At 34.2% G+C, this 22,806-nt stretch overlaps 1 protein-coding gene across 4 annotated transcripts in view; it reads left to right on the forward strand.

The window, feature by feature from the left end:
• The window catches only part of Alcam (activated leukocyte cell adhesion molecule), a 189,896-nt gene extending 167,690 nt beyond the window's left edge, over positions 1 to 22,206 (forward strand). For 2 of the 4 annotated variants that reach the window (XM_013028571.1, XM_013028574.1), the window contains exons 10-16: positions 1,783 to 1,918; positions 2,021 to 2,154; positions 4,525 to 4,657; positions 6,518 to 6,556; positions 6,855 to 6,972; positions 18,130 to 18,240; positions 19,734 to 22,206. In XM_013028571.1, the coding sequence (XP_012884025.1) occupies positions 1,783 to 1,918; positions 2,021 to 2,154; positions 4,525 to 4,657; positions 6,518 to 6,556; positions 6,855 to 6,972; positions 18,130 to 18,217 (648 nt within the window). In that variant the 3' untranslated portion in view covers positions 18,218 to 18,240; positions 19,734 to 22,206. The remainder of the gene's footprint in view (positions 1 to 1,782; positions 1,919 to 2,020; positions 2,155 to 4,524; positions 4,658 to 6,517; positions 6,557 to 6,854; positions 6,973 to 18,129; positions 18,241 to 19,733) is intronic. The other 2 variants (XM_013028572.1, XM_013028573.1) reach the window with 2 other exon arrangements.
• Positions 22,207 to 22,806: the final 600 nt, after the last annotated feature.

The raw sequence follows: 22,806 nt of genomic DNA on the forward strand, positions 1-22,806 counted from the left end.
GAAGGAAGGAAGGAAGGAAGGAAGGAAGGAAGGAAGGAAGGAAGGAAGGAAGGAAGGGAGGGAGGGAGGGAGGGAGAGAGGGAGGGAGGGAGGGAGGGAAGGGAGGGAACGGAGGAAGGGAGGGAGGGAGAGAAGAAGGGAGGAAGGGTGTTGGGAGGAAGGGAAGAAGAAAGGAAGGAAAGAAGGAAGGAAGGAAGGAAGGAAGGAAGGAAGGAAGGAAGGAAGGCAGGCAGGCAGGCAGGCAGGCCGGGCTGGCTTTGAACTGTGATCCTCAGATCTCATAGGATTGTAGACATGAAAATATGATCCTTAAATGGTACTTGAGATAAATTTCTTATAAAACAAATGGTTGTTGCTATGATCCTGCCACTTAAGTCCTTCTCTGATGTTTACAAAGAGTCAGTGCCTGCATTCCTGATGAAGAATAGCATGGCCAGGGGCTACAAAACCCAAATGATCTGCTGAACACACACACACACACACACACACACATACACACACACACACACACACACACACACACACACACACACTGCTTAAAGCAAGGGTTCAAAAGTGAGGGGAGATTTGTTGCTAAAGGAAAATATAAACTTGTATTTCTTTTCTGTCTACTTTCTTATCACTTCATGCTACATCTCTGTTACTTGTTCAGTTTTTCTTGGAACTCAATTTCTTTTTCCCTTTTGTTTTCCCTACAAACTCATCAGTGAATTTGGTGTTCATTTGAATAATTAAAATTTCATTCCTTTTTCTGTCTATTTAACCTTACATTTTTATACTGGCAAATATCACAAAACTAGAAAGTTACCAATAATTGTATAAACACACAACATGTGTTTATTTGGGGACTTGAGAAATACATTTCTTAAAACCATAGTATCAATGGAGTATAAACACTCAACTTGTTTTTATTTGGGGACTTGAAAAATACATTTCTTAAAACCATAGTATCAATGGAGTACTATTGTTGATTGAATACTAATGTCAATACTGCTGATCAACATTAACTTGCCAGTAATTGGTTAATTGTGAGTGGGAAAAAATGTTCTAGTAGATACAAAACAATGAATCTTAAGATTGGGTTTAGTTGTCTGTTTTTTAATTTCAATTTCTGATAAATAGGAATATTTTCTGTATGTCAAGTAATATTAAAAATTACATATTGTACTTCCTTTTCTCTTAAAAATTAAGAGTGGAAATATGTCCAGGGACTTTTGTTAAAAGTATCTTTGTCATAATTACTATGGCTTTGCAATGGAGCTCCAGAGTTGATCATTATATCAGATGAAGTTATTTGCAGACATTTATTCACATATTTAATAAATTATCACATATCTATATCTAACAACTGTATACAGACTACAATGAAGAGAAAGTGTCTTTTCAGAGCATTCTCTAAGATAAACACATCGTTTTATATATATGTATATATGTGTACATATATTTATATTTACATATATGTATAATTGAGTTCTTAGAACAATTTACTATAGTAAAAATATGACCTTCACAAATAAAGGAAACCCAGCCTCAAAAATTAATTATTTCATTCAAATGATCAGTTCCCTAACAAAAATATCTGAAATGGAACTCTGCTCTTTCTAGTTTCAAGAACTACAAAAGCTCAAGGAAATCTCGTTTCAAAAGCCTATGAAATTTTTGCAAAGGATATATGCATTTTTATAGGACTAAGAGGAATAATTTGGTCTTAAATATTTTATACTACATATATTTAAAGTTGTAGTTGTTTGCTGTGAGGTAATTTGCTTTTTATTTCACCAGGATAACATCAGGCTTCGATCAAGCCCATCATTTTCTAGTCTTCATTATCAGGATGCTGGAAATTATGTGTGTGAAACTGCTCTGCAAGAAGTGGAAGGACTGAAGAAAAGAGAGTCATTGACCCTCATTGTAGAAGGTAGTAAAGTACTGTGATACGAAGTCAACTTTTGAGAATTTAATACCTAATTATTTATTAGTTTCATTTATTATAATTATTTTCATCACAATGACATTTTAGGAAAACCTCAGATCAAAATGACAAAGAAAACTGATCCTAGTGGACTGTCTAAAACAATAATCTGCCATGTGGAAGGCTTTCCAAAGCCAGCTATACAATGGACAATTACCGGCAGTGGAAACGTCATAAACCAAGCAAGTATTTGTCTTCTTGCTTCATGCTACAATTAGTCCAACATGGAATTTTACTTTGGAACCTAAAGTGTACATTGTTTTCTTTTTTTTTTTTACTAAATGAAATTAAGAGTGTTTCAGAGAAAGCTCTTGCTGATTTGTGAAGTCTTACTAATTTTCCCACATGAAAATCTTAGCTCAAAGGAGTTTTAAACCTTGGAATCATGGAAAATGAACAATGGAGAATCCATTATGTTGTGCTCTGTTTTAAAAGAAACCAATTGACTATTGCTTCATGGTTATTAATTTCTAAAACTTTCTTATTAAAATATTTATATATATATACTTTCCCACACCAGAAAAATTATATATTAGAATATAGGTAGCCTCCATTACTTTAATTATTCACATCAAAGGATATCTCTTGAAACAGGCTTCCGGGGTGGTGATGAATCATGTCACTGCTAAATATGTAATTCTGATTTTTCCTGTGTTGGAGCTGAGACCAGAAAAAGGCAGGCAACTTAGAATCTAGGCTGTGCCCTTCTAATATTTGTGCCATTGGTAGGACATTTTAGTAACTGCAAATAGTTAAGTACAAATATTACCAGTAATTTTCTCTTAATCATAAGTCTGACAAAAATAGTAACAATCCGGTCTGTCACTGTGGGTTTATAACTTAATGCCACTAAACTGCCAAGCTGCTTGATAACGTAGCACACTTTAAATTCCATTTTTCTCGGTGACAGTTTTAATTTCCCCTCATCTTATTAGAAGCAGTTAAAGATTCTCCAGGAGCACAGAATTTTCTATCATCCCTTCCTCCAATTTTGACTTAGCTGAAATTTGAGGAACATGTATAAAGCAAAAATGAGGCAAATTAATTTTAAATGGAAACCTTTACTTTTCTTCTGTCCATGTAAACTGGGCCCTGGCTCAATTCATATTATTTCCATAGCAGAGTTGCTTTGGACTTTTCACTAATGGTTGATGCATACATATTTGCTTGTGTTCAGGAATGGAAAGCTTTAAAAGAAATCACACTTAAAGCAAGTGATTCTGATTTGTTTAGATATAATGAGACACACAGTAAAAGACAACCAGCACTTTAAACCTGATAAAGTAAGTTTTCTTTTGTTTGGCATACAAATCTACATCTTCCATATTCCTGACAATGTACAGACCTGCTTTTTCACTTCAAATATTAAAAATTAAAGACTAAAAAAGTGGGAATGATTCTTTGCTACTTTATTCTTTTAAGTCTCTATTGCAACTCAGTAGTGAGTGCAGCAGAAAACAACTGTGGCTACTAGTAATGTAGGCAGAGAAAATAGCAAAACAAGCTCAGAATAAACACCTGATAAATGAATAGCAATCAAGATATAAAAGGCCAGCTTAGAAGCAAGCAAACATATTCTGCAGGGATTGATGTAGCAAACACAAAGACATAGAAAGTAACATGTAAAATCCTAGTGGGGAGTGGAAAAGTAGCAGTTATATTTACTATGGGGAACAAAATAATAATTGCCATTCCTCAATGTCAAAGAGAAAGATTGATTCTAGCCCACTAGATTTATCATTTTTCTTGTCCTAGGTCCAGGCTGACACATCCATAATCTTGGATTCATTCCTACTTCAAACACATGATGAATCTATGATTTCATAATGAAAAGCTATCTCTGCCTGTCCTCTACCCTAAGGGACTAGCGGAGATTCTACTCCTGTCCTCAAGGCACTTAGCTGCAGTTAAGCAGAAAGCAAATAGAGAGAAAAATAGGACATGATGTGAGAAAAAGACAGAGAAAGCAAAGGGTTCAAGTGCCTGCTTGTTAGATTTAAGGGTCAAATTATAGTAATGAGACAAAAGTGGATTATTTCTTATATTCAAAGGCAGTGATTGATCTCACTTGAAAAATACAACAGACTTAGTGGTAACTGAAAATGAATTCAATTTCTTTATATATATATATATATAGTTCCATTTATATACATATATATAGTTCCATATATATATGTATATATATATATGTATATACACTGAAGTTGATGGAATTTGCTAATTACCAGTAATTCATTTTGAAACAAATATCATTGTGCTAACATGTTAACTAAAACAGACATCAATTGAAAGAGTTTGATTGATTTAATTAGTAGGATCATAATAGGAAAATAAATCAGCTTACATTTTTAATTACCTTTTTAAAAATTATCTTTATTTTACCTGTTGTAGATATAGGTCTGAATAATCATATCTCCATTCTTACACTTACCTGTGAGCAGCAGAATATATGATGGAGCATCTTACCTAGCCCCTTTCCTCACTAATATTGTTTTCCATGCACTTGCAATATACTTCCTCGTCTAAACCCACCTTCCTTCTTCTTTTTCCAGACAGAGGAATCTCCTTATATCAATGGCAGGTATTATAGTAAAATTATCATTTCCCCTGAAGAGAATGTTACATTAACTTGCACAGCAGAAAACCAGCTGGAGAGAACAGTAAACTCCCTCAATATCTCTGCTAGTGAGTATTTAATTTCTGGCATTAAAAAAGTAAGAAAATTTGAAGTTATTCTTCATTAGTTTAAAATCGTCAGTTCCATCTTCCTGTACTGCATTATGGTAAGTTTTATTTATGTATGTATTTATTTTACATTTGATATCATCATCATAAGGTTTTTTTTTAACTTTTTCTCCTGATTTCCTTTTTTATACTATCCTTGTCTTGACGGTTTAAATCATTTCATATATCTCAGGGCAGAGACCTGTACTTTTATTAGAACCCCTCCCATGAGCAACAGAGGATAAGAAATAGGTTGCTTTTATTTAATCCACATTTTGTTTTCAGAGTAGAGATAATTCAATGATTATCTTAACACATTTTTGTGTTAATTTGATAACTATGTAATCTTTTCTTTTTGCATTCTTATTCTTGGTGGCTCATATATCTTACTTTTATTTTAACAAAAATGTCAGGAGATTGAAGTCTTTCAGCAAAATTAGTTTAATTAATTAATATAAATTTAACAAACTGATATCAGAATTCCTAAACTTGCTCCTTGTTTTATGTCTTTTTCAATTATAACAAAAATAAAATATAAGAAATTATCTCAGGAAATAGGACAGAAGCTGTGAGTGCTGAAATCTGTGTAATATATACATACCTCTAGCTGTTTCTTATGAAAATAATTGTGATTTAAAGTGAACATTATCCATTAATTCTATTTTACTTCCTATTTCTATGTCAACCTTAAATTACCACTGACCTAGAACAAGGCTGCTTTAGACAATGCCAAACTTTTATTCTTCTGTCAGTTGGAATCCTGTGTGTGACCTTAGAAGGCTGTAGATATAATGCCCAGGAATGAGTAGGTGCTTAGAGGAAAAAATTTTCTAAAGATAGTTGTCCCAAATAAACTATGACAAGAATCTAAAAGCCTGTTGAATTGACATTAGAAAAGATCTAAACAAATGTAATACTAAAATAGGAGTATGGGCTTCTCAGAATGCAATTCAGAAAGCATTGATTTATCCTACTAAGAAAGAGAATCCATCTTTTCTCACAGGACCTAAGTATTTTTTAGTCTGACTGAATGGGGCACTTCTATTTTCTAGGTAATGGAGTGGCTTGATCAACACTTGACACAGTCATTTTCAATCTCAGTGAACATTTCCTGAGATTCTAATTAAATGAATATATGTATACATATATAGTAATATATGTACATATACATATATGACAAACTGGGAATTTACATCTTATCAAACATCATTGTGGATAGCTCTGATGTAGCCACATGAAGTCAGAATCACGTTTATATAGCGTAATACAGATTATCATCCACAAGACCAGTGACTCTTAGCATGACACATTATTAGAGAACTTTAGCCTACATCACATATGTTCCTGAATGATCTTTAACCCAAATCCACACTTTGAGAATATCTGTAGATAGATGTCCTTGACACTGAAGGGTGAAAATGGGTTTCCCCATTGTGGAAGCTGGAAAAAATGAGAAAAGTTGAGAAATACAACATCATAGTCTTTATTGGTGCCAAATGGTGTCACCAAAAAAAAGTACTATAAAAAGGTGATAGACAGTGAAAAAACTAATACGGATTTCAAGTTAGTACTATTGCTTATCATTTGTGAAATTTTCCGTGGCAGAGGATTACTTTTGCATTTTTATCTACTTTCCCTCCCTTAAAGCAAGATTGATTTCTTTGCAGGGAGTTCATGCTCTATTAAGTGTATTTTTTTTACCTTCAGCTGTAGAAGAGATATTTTATTTGACTATTATTACATCATGCTATAATGGTAAAGGTGACTTTCATATATCAACAAATTTTGTTTTTAATTTCATATTAACATTTTTCATTTCAGTAAGTATTCCAGAACACGATGAGGCAGACGAGATAAGTGGTAGGTACTATGCTGCAGACCTTTCTTCCTTGACTCTCACTTCAAGATCTATGAAGTGTCCTTGTATCAGTACTTTTCTTAGCTTCCCACAATAGTGACTTGCATTAAAATACCAAATGAGACCAGATCACTAGAATACTAAAATTTCACCCCTTAAAATCACAAGGTTGCATGTTAATCATGGTAGTGAGGCTTAGTCACCATTCATAAGTAATAACTATACTGGCTTCTGTTTGAAAAAGAAAAAACACTTTTAGCATTGTCTGTAATTGCATGGACTTTTCTTTTTTTGTTGTAGATGAAAACAGAGAAAAGGTGAATGACCAGGCCAAACTCATTGTGGGAATTGTTGTGGGTCTCCTCCTTGCTGCTCTGGTGGCTGGCGTCGTCTACTGGCTGTACATGAAAAAATCAAAGTAAGTGATAGAACTATAATCTTCCCTGCTCATCGACCTTCACTGTGCAGAATACAATGGGATGATTTGTGCTCACTCCTGCTGTGCAAGCCACTTAGACAATAAGACAACCATGTACTTCAAGTCAGCCTGGTCATCCTTGGCTTTCATTCAGCGATTACAGTACACATCGAGGATATGATAGAGCATAGTTTTATAGGTGTCTTCTGATTTTTCTTAGTAATGGCTCTGAACTCAAATTATTTGATTCTTTTTTTCAAGGGTTGGGTAGATATATTTTAAAAGCATGTATGCTACCTGAGGTTGGTGAACATTGTTTTTTAATGGCTAATATATATGTGAGAGACTGTTGTATGTGATTCTGTTGTGTGTGATTTTTTGCATTGGCAAATATGGCTGCTGGTGAGGTAGAAAACGTTGTTGTCCTTGTCCTCCATTCTAGTCAGATGACTAGTGTTCTCCATTCTTCTGCTTTCTAGTCTAATATTCAATTCTTATCATTTGTCTAAGAAGGCAGTTCCAAAACAAAGATATCATTATTTTTCATAAGTAAAAATTGGATTAATAAAAATTGCATTAGACTAAAAATATTTAGAATCATAAAATATTTCCAGTATTCTGAAACTTACACATCATCCATCAGTGGTTTGTAATGAAAACCCAGTCAACCAAGGAAGATTATTAAGATGCACACATCTAGTACTCCTTATCATTTAGGACAGATGAAGTTAGGCAAGAATAGGGTTCCAGCATTTGAATCTTCTGAAACTCCACTGGTGATCCTTAGTATATTTCAGCTTTCAGATATGGGTTTTAAATCTCATACATTAATATCTGAAATTGGGGTATCTATACTTAGTAACAGCACTTGATATAACTGTATGTTATATTTTGGTCTGATACAACCTATCTAACTTTTCTGAAGGAAAAATTTAACTTAAAAGAGAAACAAAGGAAAATCAGTCTGAAATCAGAACGCATGACTTTACCTTGTAAAGATACCAGTTTCAATGGTGAAGTAGCTGAGTAAAACTGCCATACAAGGTAGACTGTAGTTAAATTCCCCTGACCACATGCTGATGAGCTTGGACTAAGTGTTTGTTTCAGTCTCACAGCCTATCTATGAGATAGCTACCATTATTCACATATAAAGACTCTGAGTCAGAGAATTTTTAAAAGACAGTTGTACAGATTGCAATTGGTAGAATTATTTTGATTTAAGCAATATTTTTTTTACTCTGGTGCATAATCACTAGCTTCATTTTATCTCATGATGCTTTATTTTTCCTTCTCTTCTCTTAAAATAAAAGCTTGTTTTCTGTTATGTGCTGTGGTGGGAGGGTATGATGTTCATGAAAGGGACAGCATCTCTTGATTTATCCACTTCACTCATTCTTGAGCCGTCCTCGCCACACCTCACATATTAGCCAGGGATCTCCAGAAAATCAGGCCAGGTGTGTGTGCAGGTGTGTGTGTGTGTGCCTGTGCATTCATGTGTGATGTGTGTGTGTATGTGTGTGTGTGTGTGTGTGTGTGTGTGTGTGTGTGTGTGCATTCTTACATGTGCATGTTTGGGAGAGAGAAAAAAAGAGTCAAAGAGAGAATAAAAATTTATTGTAAACCAGGCACTGGTGGCTCACGCCTGAAATCCTAGCTACTCAGGAGGCTGAGATCTAAGGATCATGGTTCAAAGCCAGCCCAGGCAGGAAACTCCGTGAGACTCTTATCTCCAATAAACTACTCAGAAAACTGGAAGTGGCACTGTAGCTCAGGTGGTAGAGTGCTAGCTTTGAGCTGAAGAGCTTGCCTCATTTGACTATGGAAGTTGCAAAGCTTCAAGATGTGCCATCAGCAAAATAACTACCCTGGAGACCAGATGTGTAGTTAGTTTCAGGTTGTGTCTAAAAAGCCTGATATATAGAAGAGCTGAAATAGAGGTTCCAGTCTTAAATTAAACAGGAGGGAGATTCTGGTGGAGCCAATCTTTCAATCTGGTCTATGGAGAAGAATAAGAAACAAAAACAAGTAAATGATTTCAGGATCAAGCAGTAAGTTCCCACTTTCTTAGCCTTCCAATTATATTCACACTTTAATGGACAAGTGAAGCACACACACATAAGAGAAGACAATGTGCGTTGCTCAGTGTTTTCATTCATATGTTCATCTCATCTAGAACATATAACCAGAGTAATGTTTAACCAAATTTCTGGGTACCACATAGTCCAGTTAACACATAGATTAAATGATGACATTTACTAACAAATGCATGATTTTCCTCAATGAACATTTTAGCTACAAACATACAACATGAGTTTGTATCCATAGTAACTGGGGAAATTTTAGAGGAGTATCTGTTCTATGTAAGTGAAACAAAATACTAAAACACTAAAAATTCTCAGAGAAAGTAGGTACTATAATATAGGAATCTTATTGCTTCCTGATGATCAAAATCTTATCTTCCTTTTATTATCCAGGACCAAAAAAGAAGCAAATCAAACAACTTCAATTCTAGAAGATTTATTTTAATTTTACTAGGATTTCTGCTGTATTCCAAGGAATTTTTTCTTAGAAAAATGAAAATAAAATGTCCATATCCAAAGCTAAAACTGAACTTTTATCTTCTACATTACAATTAAATGAATGTTAGTTCATGAGACACTCCCTGAATCTTAATCATCCTATTGCAAAAACCAGTATCTCAATAGATATAATTATCTTTCTATATATAGAAAATATTTGTGTGTATATTAATTCATTAGTTATTACCATATGGTGATCTAAAAGTACAATCATGGATGAATAAATGCTGAACATGTTTCATAGTGTCATTAAACTGAGGTTTCAACTTTACAGTGTCTCATAAATAATTGATACTTAATAATATTCTATCAAATTTAATGTACAAATAATTTAGTGTACTTTTGTACACTAAATTGGATAGAATTGATATTATTTGCAATCCAAGCAATAAATTATAATTCTCATCTCAAGCATCACAGGATATTATTTTACTAGTGTGTGGAATGTTTCAGATTTGCTGAGTGCTTTGCATGTCCAATTACTTATTCCTTGACAGTGTACTCTGAAATAAACTGGCATTAATGCAATTGATTTAGTGTTCTTAACCTCTTAATCCACTAACCAGACTAAATGGAGATTCATAATAAGAGCTTTCAAGGTTAACCAGATATGGTGGTTCATACCTGCAATCCTAGCTACTCAGGCCTGCAAGTTGGAATTGTAGTTCACAAACAGTTCACATGGGAGGCAACAGTTCACACCTGTCATCCTAGCTATGATAGGAAGCATAAATAGGAAGAACACAGTCCATGCCAGCTCAAGCCAAAAATGTGACCCTTAGCCATAAAGGGCTGGAGGAATGGGGCTCAGGCAGTAGCACGTATGCCTATCTAGTCCTAAGTTCAAACTCTAGCAGTGCCAAGAAACAAAATGTGGACATTTTCAAATTGAGAATTTCTAAGATTATTTTTCTTGTGATACAGCTAGAAAATTTAAGGAAATTCTTTGCCTTGGTAATTGAAAAAAAATTGTAAAAGAAAAACAACTAAGAGCTGAAAATAAAGGTGTGGAGGAAGAATTATATAGGCATGGACTTCATTATAAGTCTACCAAAATCATAGATGAATGCATTGAATAGCTGCCTGGCTTCCACAGGTATTATCACTGGGAGTAAATATTAACCAGACATTTGTGTGACAAATTTGTCATCTCAAAACCCTCATTGTGTGAAACTTTGGAAACTTAGCAAATCATTCACCCTTGCAATCTGGGAACACAGAGCTATTTTCATGAAAGCTATTGCGCAATATACAGATAATCACAAAATCACAAATGTATTATGATAAGTTGGCCTTGCATAATGCTATTATTCCAGTGCTCTGTCCGAAGAAAGCAGAGACAGTCCTAACTTGGCCAACAAAGAATTCATTTAACATTGAAATATCAAGAGATAAGCAAACTATCCAGAATCTTTTTTATTAGTGTTTCTTGATAGATGGAATCACATTGTACAAGAAATGATTTTAACTGGATTCTTTACTTCTAATCTGTAATAACTCTGAAACCAAATGTGTGTCCTCACAAAAGAGAAAAGATTTTTCCACTGAGTGATTTGAAAATGTAGTGCTAGAGGACCAGCTCTGCACATTTTCTACCAATGTCCTCATTTACAATGGCATGAGCATGTATTCCCTCTCGCCCTCCTCTTCTCTGTGTTTCTCTTATGTCTGTCATACTTCTTTTACTGAAATCTTCAACCATTTGCTGAATCATTAACCCCATTTCTTAGAACCTGAGGATCTGTGGGATTAACCTGGCCTAGAGATTATAAACAGTCTTTCTTTTTTCTGAATCCCATTTAATTCTATCCTATTTTGGTTCATTATCAAGTCTTCTTGGGAATGAAAATATCGGCTCTGACTTTACCTATTGGCATTTGCTATAATGTTGTGGGGAAAGGGGTATGCTCATAGGTGCCAAATGGCATAGCCTCTCCTCTGGTTTTAGAATTTAACCTAATCCAAATTTTGGCTTCTTTGTCTTTATCTATCCAGAGCCAGGCAGGCAGAAGAAGGAAGAAAAGAAATTGAACCATTCTTTTACCAAACCATTAGTATCAGACTTAAGGGGAAATGGAGTGAAGCAATAATTAGGCCACCCAAAAGGCAGAAGCATCCTTGAGCCCTCCTCTTCTTCTGATGCGTGGGACCTGAGTTTTCAGGGAGAAAAGGCTTATATCAAAATATAATGTTTTCACTTTGAAGACAAAGTCACATGCATGCTTGTTTACATTGTCTTTGCTGAGGTAAAGGCAAAAAATGCTCTTGCCTGGCATGAATGCTGCTGCTGAATTGCAGCATTGGGCAGCTTCAGGCAGCCTGGAATCATGTGCTAATGGACCCGCACAACACTCTCTGCACACTATAATATACTCAGTGTCCTTGAGTCTGCTTTAATCCTCCAGTCTTTTACTGAATGAATCATCCTTGTATTCAGATTCACTATTAGCTAAGATGGCAAAGCCATATTCTGAATTTTTTTTTTTTACTGAGGATAGTATTTCTTCCGTGTAGAGTCTTAAAAATGTTAAGGATACAAAACTCCAAGTTGTTGTAACAAGAGTGACCAAATGTTTCTTGTACATATTCTGGTTCAAATCAAGAAATTGTAGACAATTATCCTCAGGAATTAGTGCTCTCTTCTCCACCTCTTCACTTCCATTAAACTCAGCCCACAAGGTAACTCACTTTGGTGACAGTCATCATGGCTAGGGAAAAGGGAAAAAAATTCCCTTGGGCCTTATTAATTACCCTCAGAGGAGTCAATAGTCAGTTTGCTGGAATTTCTAACTCTGCCCTGCCAGTGTATGCATCTTGATTGTGTATAGTCTTGGTACCTTCTTTTGTGGAATAAAGCAGGCAAGTTATCAACTAGATCACTGAAAACATCCCTGTAGCTCACCAGAATTAAGGATTTCCATATGTCATATATGTTGTTGCTTTTGAAAGAATTAAGTAAAACCTTGGCCTCATTCAAAGGTAATTACCTCTTATTATCATTTTGTTTTCCAAATATAAAATTATGTTATCCAACATTGTCTCTTCTTTCTAAATAAAATCTCCTGTCTATAAAATATTGGCTGTGCTGAGCATCCTCATGGTCCTTCACTTTCTCTAATCCCTTCATCTCCAAAAATGTAGTCTTAAAATAAAGGCATTGCTAGATTTGTCCCTTACCTTCCTTTATGCAAGCTGAAAATAAGTGTACTGTATCTGGGAAAACCTCCAGAAAAAGTTTTAAAAGATTCTGAAAAGAAATTTTTAATGTCCTAAAATATTCTGAAAAGTGATTTCAAGGCAACATTAACTCTATAAAGACATGGTCCTTTGGACATAGCACCAAATAGCACCGAACGAGTTGAGGCTTAAATCAAAACAACTTTTTGCTGCTCAGTAGCCCTGTGACCTTGGAAGACCTTTCCGTGATTGTAATTTGTTGAGTCCATGTAACTGCCCAGTTCTTTCATGGATATTACTTTTATCCTCACAACAACCGTGTGAGTAGATACTGTCATTTCTTCTATTTATAGATGAACCACAATGGGCTTAAGAAGAGAGACCTTTTCAAGGTCTGCTAGCTTAGATTTGACACATAACAAGGAAAGTCTAGCCCCACTAATCTGAAGCTCAACCTCTTCCCTGCCTCAAATGTTGGGCTAAGGTGTCACCTCTAGGCATCATCCTATCTTAGCATATTAAGATTCTATAAGTTAATATTCCCCTCCTATTTAAATTTGCCCTAAAGGAATCTCTGGAGATAATTTAAGATAAACAATCTTTATCAATTGTATTTTAACCATGTCTAAAGAATGTGTATTTTATCAATGTCCTTCAGATCAATTGAAAAATGCTGTGCAAAGGAAATTGTTTAAAGGAATGTTTGTCTTTCCCTGTTATTGATGGAATTACAACACATATAATTCTTCCAAGGCCCTGACATTTTCCAACATTTTAAAAAATGTTCAAAAGCATTACATAACATTGTATTGTCTCAAAACAAACACAAAAATACCCAGATATTTCCCTGTTGGGGAAAAATGACATTCCACAACTAAAATAGACAAATTCCTACCAAAGTGTATGCAAATCTTATCCGCACTCATGAACCTCTCATCTATACCCTCCTGCTCTTCACACTCCCTGTCAACAACAAATGAGCAAGTGTTTCTATTTGGCACATCTCAGTGTAGATAACAGCTTAGTATATTTGCATGGCTGTGTAATATGGTGCTCAGAGACTGGAGCCATATGGCTACATATATTTTGGATTAATATGACTTCTTTATTCATCAAAAGTTTTATTAGTATAAAAAATCTTTCATTAGTGCTTGTAATATTCCATACCATGAACTTATGAGTGTGTGATACTAATGTACACACACTAGTCTCATTGTATAATATTAGCGCATCTTACCCATGTTGTTATTTTCAATTATTTAAAATCATTATATTAAAATGAATCTCTTATATAGAGTAGAATTGAGAAAAGCATGATTACAAGGCTACTCTCAAATTTTAACAGTAAAGGTTTATATTAACATCATTATAAATAATCCATGTTGTATTCATGCCACAATGGTACAGTTGCATAATTGAAACAACCAGCTAAAGTATTCACAGTCCAAACCTTTAAGAAAAGTTCATCCATGTTAAGCCAAATGAACCCCAAGATAGGGACACAAGTGTTTTTTTTCTTTCTTGCTATTGTTTTTAATGTATCTAAAATGTACTATGTGATTTTTTTGTTTCTTTTGAATGGTCTTTCCCCATGGTATAACCACTGTTTTCACTTTATTTGATGTCAGTGCCCTGCATCTTGTATATACATTTTTCTAATTTGGGGAGGGGAAGGGAAATAACAAAATGCTGAAACAAGGATACATTGTAACAATGAGATGTACATGACACTGTGTTGAAAACGAACTTAACAATTTGGGCGGGGAGGGAGAGAGTATAGTGGTGGAAGTGGGAGGGAAGGGATGGTCGGGAAACACAAAGGAGGAGGCAACAATGCTGGATAGGAAATGTACTCATTACCTTGCTCATGAAACTGTAACCCTTCTGTACAGTATCTTTACAATAAAAGTATAAATAAAAATATATAAATAAAATATAAATAATATAAATAAAAATATATATTAAAAATAACTTCATCCACCTCAGGTATAGAGCATTTACTTGAGTTTTTCTTGCTCAGTATAGTTGAACAATATCTGTCTTTATACATAAATATATAACATATACTATGTATATATAAAAATTATAATCTAAAAACTCTCCAAAATCTGAAATGTTTTAGACAGACATAGTCTCACTCGTAGGAAATTCCACATCATGAAATTTTTCTTAATGCAAAAAATATTTTAATGTTATATAAAATTATCTTCAGGCTATATGTTTAAGGTATATAGGAAACATGTGAATATTGTGTTTAGATTCAGCCCCTCACCCTGAATAGCTCATTCTATCTACAAATATTATGAAGGCAGAAAAAGATACCATATTCAAAATACTTCCATTTGAATGTATTTAAGTATAGTTTTGTGTGAGAGAATAGAACACAAAATCAAGTATCTACTGCTTTATGCTCCCCGGCAGGCACCCAGAGACTCCAGCCACACCTCGAACCCTCTATTTTAATTTTTAATAGTCTTTTATATTAGCCACATATATACAATCAGTATTGTCTTAATTTGTTTCTTATATCTGAGTTTCTATTTGATATAATTTCTTATCATCCAATAAGCTTCTTAACACATACTTTAAGAAGCTACATTGGTAATAATTTTCTCGTTTTGTTTCCTTTAATTTGCTATGTATTTTTTTCTTTAATTACAGTATTTCTTCACTGGCTGTGAAAGTCTGGATTGAAGTTTTAATTTCAGAATTTTAGAGATACTAATTCTATCTAGCCTGCATTTTTTTCTGATAAAATAACATCTATCTTATGTCCTTGTTCTACTAAGCATGTTAGGTGGCTACTTATATTTGCTTTTGTTTTTCTGTTTAAGGATGTTTGACAATTTATTTTTTTATGTTTTTTTATTGTAAAAATAGCGTACAGAGGAGTTACAGTTACATGAGTAAGGTAATGAATGAGTACATTTCCTATCGAGCATTGTTACCTCCTTTGTTTGACAATTTAAGAAAATTATCTTTAATTAGTTGTACAATGGGGTTTCAATTCAACTTGCCAATTTTTCAGTGCTATCTATTGTAAATTAATCCCACATCTTCTGAACCTTTTTTGGATGGCAAGTCAATAGAGTTCCTCAAGTCTGAAAATTTTTTCTTGTGTGTTTTTTTACATCTATATTTTGTTCCGTTTTATTTTCTTTTCCTGTGGCACTTCAGGTACACATATGTTAGACTGATGTATATTGTCAGTTTTGTACTGCAAATCTGTAAAGGTTTATTCTTTTTTTGCCATCTTCTGCTTGTTTTTCAGAATGCATAGTTTATATTTTTGTCTGTAAAGTCACTGTAGCTTTTCTCTGTCATTCTTGGACTGTGCAGGTGATTAGTGAATTGTTTGTTTTCAATAATGCAGCCTTCAGCTTTGATTTTGTTTACATTTTTTGCTTTTTTCTATTTTTGCACATTTCCTCTTTTTTCTTTTATTGTAAAGGTGATGTACAAAGAGGTTACAGTTACATATGTAAGGAAATGAGTACATATTGTTATCTCCTCCCTTGTTTTCTCCCACTTTCCTGGCTCCCTCACTCACCTTCCTGCCCTCAAATTGTAAAGATCATTTTCAACATAGTATCTTGTGAGTATCACTTGCATTGGTTCCCCCTTTGATCCACCCTGTCTGTGATTCCCCTTCCCTTCTCCAAATCAGATAAAATTTATATACAAGACAAGTGGTGCTGAAATAAAAAACAGTGGACACAGGGAATAAACCAGAGGAGAGAAACAAAAAGAAATAACTGCAAACAGTACAAAACAAAGCAAAAAAAAACCCTCTTGTTTCTATATCTTGGACTTCATTTCAATTTAATTTTATATGGTCATATAATAATAGCTATTGAGTTATTGTGAGCCTCTGCTAGGACTATCTTAGTCATGTATGGCCACAAAAGAACTGCAATTTAAAACTACATTGAGATTTTATCTTGCCCCAACTAGAATGGCTATTATCAAGAAAACAAATATAACAGATGTTGCAAGGATGTGCCCAAAAGGGACCACTACTTACCGTTGATGGGAATGTAAACTGGTTCAACCCTTCTGGATAATGATATGGAGGTTCCTCAAAAGACTAAATATAGAGTTTTCCTATAACCTAGCAATTCCAAACCTGGACATTTATCTAATTGACCAAAAACAAGGCCACAGTAAAGCTACCAGCACAACTATGTTCATTGCAGCATTATTTACCATTGCTAAGATACAGAATCAACCTAGATGGCTCTCAGTAGATGAATGGATCACAATGCAATTCTATGTTTCCATAAGAAAGAATGACATCACCTCATTGATAAGGAAATGGAAAGACTTGGAAAAGCTTATATTAAAGTAAGCCAGATTCAAAGAAACATAGGCTCATGGTTTCTCTCATTTATTTATTTATTTTTGGCTGCAGAGATTGCCATCTGCTTTCCCATTGTTACTATATTTTCTTCTCAGTCATTAGTTGGGCATTAAGATAATTGATTTAAAGTTTTAACTTTCTAAGTCCAAAGGCTATGTCATATAAATATCTTCTTGTTTTCTGTGATGTGATATGTTGAATAATATTTTGTAGAGTCTAGATGCTGCATCATCCTTCTAGAAGAAGATGCCTTTTTCTTATTTTTCCTAATTAGGTCACTAACTGTCACTTTGATCTCCTGAAAGTTAATTTTACATTGTGTATCTGCCTTAGGATGAATGTTAAGTATTGACATATGGTTTTGATTCAACTTTTATGAGCTTTTAATATGATGACTGATGTGTCTTAATAAAGTTCAACTTAAAATTCTGTCTCTTCTGTGTGGGTTGTAGCTAAAATGCTGTCATGTTTTTGGTTTTTAAGTCTTTTCTAGAGAATATAATTTGAGATCCATCATGGCAGGATCGTTCTAATTTTATGTGTCCATGTGGCCATTACCTTGAGCCTCTGCAACTTGTTTGTAATATCTTCTGTCAAGCAGCATACATAAACATGGCCAGAGGGCATTGGCCTCAGCTGGGGCATGTTAGAGAGAATGCAAATGGAAAAAGTCTTAATTAAACGCCTCCAGAATATTTTTGTAGATAATGTTGGCCCAGAATGAATATGCTCATTATATCAATTGATAATAACTATTTCCCTGAATGTAGAGAGAAAATAACCCAAGTGAAACCATAATATAGCAAAGCACATAAAATTTCCAAAATAATTTGTTTTTTCCTCCTAACATATATTGAATGCACCCCTTCTAACACATTGTTGTTAATGGAAATATATTTTTATTCATCAATACTCAGAGATGGGGACTTGCTCACTGAGTCTTTAGCCTTTTGTCCTTATTTTCCAGAGTTATAGTAGTTTGATCTTTAACATTTTCAACTTATTTATCTATATGATGATACTTGTTTCATTTCCATATAGGACTGCGTCAAAACATGTAAACAAAGACCTTGGAAATATGGAGGAAAACAAAAAGTTGGAAGAAAACAATCATAAAACAGAAGCTTAAGAGAAATGATTCCTGTTGTCCAGGTGAGTGGGCTGGACAGAATTTATAGATGATAATGTACAAGAGTGAAGAATCACTTTGAAGATGACAGGGCAAGGTTTTACTTTTGACTGCTTCATAATTACAGCTTCCAAAATAGGAAGAAAGTTTTTAAAAAGGGAATGTAGATGACTCAGACAGTGATCTCAAAAAACTAGAATCTCACCAGTCCTCTCAGATTCCCGCAAATAATCATTATTCTCTAAGTAATAAAAATCATTCTTTTCCAGATTTTAACATATAATTTGCAATTTGTTTTCTAATGCCAAAAGTTTTGCTCAGGATGAAGAAGCCTTATTTTATTATGTTGGTAGTTGGGTTCAATAAGTTGCGGCTCTAAGATTATATTCAGAACAATTTAGAATACATTTAAAATATTAATATTTTAATTGAAGAATATAATATAACTGTGAGTATATTTATACAGCTGTCTTTCAAATCATTTTTAATGTAAAGGCTGACAAAGTAATGTATGTGAACACACTTTATAGACCACATACGTATATATGTGTGTGTATATATTTGTGTGCAAGTGTCTGTATGTACATATATTTATGTGTGCATAATGTATATGTCAACAATGATCTATTGACTATGTTTATATATTAGATATAGTTGTGTGGCTTTTGAGACAGTCTCAGAAAGGAGTCTGATTCCATGGTATTGCCACTTGCATTCAAGTTTTTGCATTTTGTGTTCCCTTGAAGCCAACCAAACAAGGATGCATTTGGACTGTTGTTTTCTGTGTCCTTGAGAATAATTTTAACTTTGACTTACTAGTAAGATGTTTAAAAAAAAGACTTACTGTAAACCTTATGGGTGTAATTGGTGAACTGCAAATCACAATCTGAGTGGGTCACAGAAGTTGAGGCTCATTATGAGGACAGAGGCTATAGGAAAGAATTAGGAAAAGGGTTCATGAGAGAGAAAGAGAGATTGGAATGCCAGCAAGTTTTAAAACCTGGAAACCAAGATTTCAAATGGATTGGGAAAAAGAATAAGAGCTTGAATTCTTCTCCTGTCCTCCTGTACACTGAAGGCCAAGCATGTAGCATTCTCACATTTACTTTCCCCACTACCTTTGAGTTCTTTCCTTAGTGTGTAAACATAGATTTTACCTTCTGTTTTCTTCAAAACTGAGTTGAGTTCCATCTTAGAAGAAACGTGAACCCAAAGACAAATACTGCAAACAAACTGATTTGCAAGGATGGATGCATTTTACACTTGAAGAGGAATGGAATGAAATGTTTTCTTATGGATTAAGCATTACAAAAGAAAGCCTTTTGGCAACTCCGGAAAAAAAGTAATATGTATGGAAGGAATATAGCAATGATTGGGGATATAGGCTCAGGGACAATGGAGTTTTATGAATGATTCTTCTCAGGAAGTAATTCTGTCACTTAATACAAAACATCTGTGGTTGGTGGAAAACGATTGCTATGGTAACTTATCTAAATTGTTTTTTTCATCATTTCAGAGAAAAAAACCCATATAAACCAATTGAAGCATGAACATGGATTGTATTTAAGACATAAAGACATTGACAGCAATTCATGGTTCAAGTATTAAGCAGTTCATTCTACCAAGCTGTCACGGGATTTTAGAGAATTATCTCAAGTTAAACAATGAAAAGAAATTACAAAATTTGGCAGCCATGATAATAGGTCATATATTGTGTTTGGTTTGAATTTTTTTCTGTAAATGTCTGCACTGAGGATTTCATTTTGGTTTGCCTTTATGTAAATTTTTTACGTAGCTATTTTTATACACTGTAAGCTTTGTTCTGGGAATTGCTGTTAATCTGATGTATAATGTAATGTTTTTATTTCAATTGTTTATACGGATAATCTAAGCAGGTACATTTCTGATTCTGATTGCTATCAATAATTTCCCCAAACTTATTCACAGGTACCTAAAACCCAAAGGTGGCAGCTTATGAGCATTGGGGACACACACATTGCCCTATTCAAAACTGGGTTTAATCACTGACAGGAGAAAGCAGAGAGTCAGGCTGCAAAAGACCTGAGAGCTAATTCTGCGCATGTGTCACCAGCTGACTCAGAATTGAATTCCAGACACACATGGACACATGTGCATCATCATGGTACTCCCTAACTGAAAAGTTTGCCTGTTCTGAAAAAGACATAACAGAATTTGGGTAACACTTATCATTAGAAACACCTGCTAGTTAATTGCTTTGTGTCAAAGAAAACCAACCCATGTGTGAGAACACAGCCTGGAAAAATCATGGATAACATTCCCATTTTCATAGATCACAATGTAAATCACTGTAATTAAAAAAAAATTGGTGTTAAATCCTTTGGGTTATCCACTGCCTTAAAATTATGCTATTTCCTTTAAAAAGAGATATCGGTCAGAATTGGAGATTTTTAACAGTGGTCATTCTCAAAGCTGTGTTATTTTCCACAGAATATAGAATATATATTTTTTTCGTGTGTGTTTTTGTTAACGACGCTACAGATATTGAATGCACCTTGAGATAATTTAGTGTTTTTAACTGGTACATAATTTATCAAGCAGTACATGAAAGTGTAATAATAAAAATGTCTATGTATCTTTAGTTACATTCAAATTTGTAACTTTATAAACATGTTTTATGCTTGAGGAACTTTTTAAGGTGGTAGTATAAATGGAAACTTTTGAAGTAGACTGGATGTGGGCCCATAGCTACTTATGACTAGACTTTTAAACTTTGCTCTTTCAGGCAGAAGCCTAGCTTCTGGGAGTACGCTGTACAGCCATTTTTGTCCCAGGAGTTGCATTTCTTTAAGTAAAAAAATAAAAGAAAAAAATGAACATTAGGTTTCCAGATCAAACATATATGTTCTTTGAGAGAAAGATAGACGCTTGTGTTTGTTTTCTTGATTAACAGAATAAAACACAATGTAGGCAAGAAAGACAAATTAAAGAGGAAAATCATATTGAGGTTGAGATGACTATTTTGCCACTTCTGCATTATTTAGTAACACGTGATCGTGTGTATTTGTAACCATTTATTGTCTGAGCAATAGTGACTCAGTTTAATAAAAATCTTCTTGTAGTGCTCTGGTATGGATTAAACACATAAAATATGCTATTAGACTCAATGCTGTATAAACTATAAAAATATTATGGGAAAAAAAGAAAATGTGTCATTTTTGCCTCTAAACTTTAACTAAAGTTTTATTTGGCAGGAAAAAAAATTGAATCGTGGTCAATATTTAAACCAAAGTTAAAAGGGGAAAAACCAAAGTTCTTTTTTTGTTTTGTTTTGCTTGGCTAAGCCATTCTGTTATCTCTGTAAATACTGTGATTTCTTTCTTCCTTTTTTCTCTTTCTTTTCGCTTTAGAATTTTGTTAAAGAAATTCTAAAATTTTTAAACATCCATAATAAATCATGAACACTAAAATGAGATTATTTCCATATTCATATTTTTCTTGTTTTTTCTTTTGGTGTGGGAAATCAAAGGTTTTAAGTCGTACTCCTAAGATCTGTTTGCAAAAAGAAGCGACATGGCAGCAGAGAAAAAGGATCATACTACAGTTATGGATTGGCTTCCACTTGCAATGGTAATGACATGCAGAAAGCAAAAACAAAAGGGTAGGTGGAACTCTCAGACCTAGACAACAGAAGATGAGAAACCCAAAGCTCTGAACTGAGAGCAAAGAGTTTGCCAGGAAGAGGGAACAATGTGAATATCATTAACTCAATGCCTGGATAAAGAAGAGGCTTGCCAGTGTAACAGCAGCCAGATGCACCAGGACACTGGGTGGGCAAATCTTTTAGTCTGAGGTTTCGTCTCTCCAAGTTTACTCCTTGGCAGCAGGAAGCAGGTTTGAGCAGTTCAAGGTTCACTCCCTATATGTGATTATAAGAATTGTACGTGGAAATGGATTAACATACCCGTCTATGCCTAAAAGATAATAAAAATGAAATATGTCTTCACATAGATCTCTGGCTCACTGATGTCTGCTTCTTTTCTACTATACAATGACAAAGAGTAATAACCTCAATGTGATTGTCTACCCCTTTCAAAGAGGGATGTAGGAAAATATGAGGTCTTCCTAAGTCAGAAGGCCAAAATGGTCCCCTGACTCCACCAGGAGTGCTAGTGTACTGCATCTGTCTTTGGTGATAGGCTCACACTTCTGTGGGCACCTCGTATGACTGTTCCTGGAGTTTCGTTCAACTGATACTTTTGTATATCTCCAGCTCTGCTAATAACACCGCTAATATTTGGATTTGCATTTACCTTGGCATGAGTCTTCAAAGAGGCAGGCTCTATGTAATACAAAATCAAGTTAGCTAGGAACATCAGAAGTGCAAATTAAATTTCTGAACCCACTCAGTGTGCTAGGGACATTATGTAATCATTATCAGTTGTAAATAGTACTAAATATCCTCTCACTTTACAGCAGAAAAATCTGATATTTGGAGATCTTCCATAGGTCACTTGACTTTTCTTTTTTATAGTGCCGATCTTGGGGCTTGAACTCAGAGCCTGGGAACTGTCCCTGAAGTTTTGTACTCAAGACTAAAGATTGACCAC

The sequence above is a fragment of the Dipodomys ordii genome, unplaced genomic scaffold (assembly GCF_000151885.1).
Source record: "Dipodomys ordii isolate 6190 unplaced genomic scaffold, Dord_2.0 Scaffold111, whole genome shotgun sequence".
NCBI lineage: Eukaryota > Metazoa > Chordata > Mammalia > Rodentia > Heteromyidae > Dipodomys > Dipodomys ordii.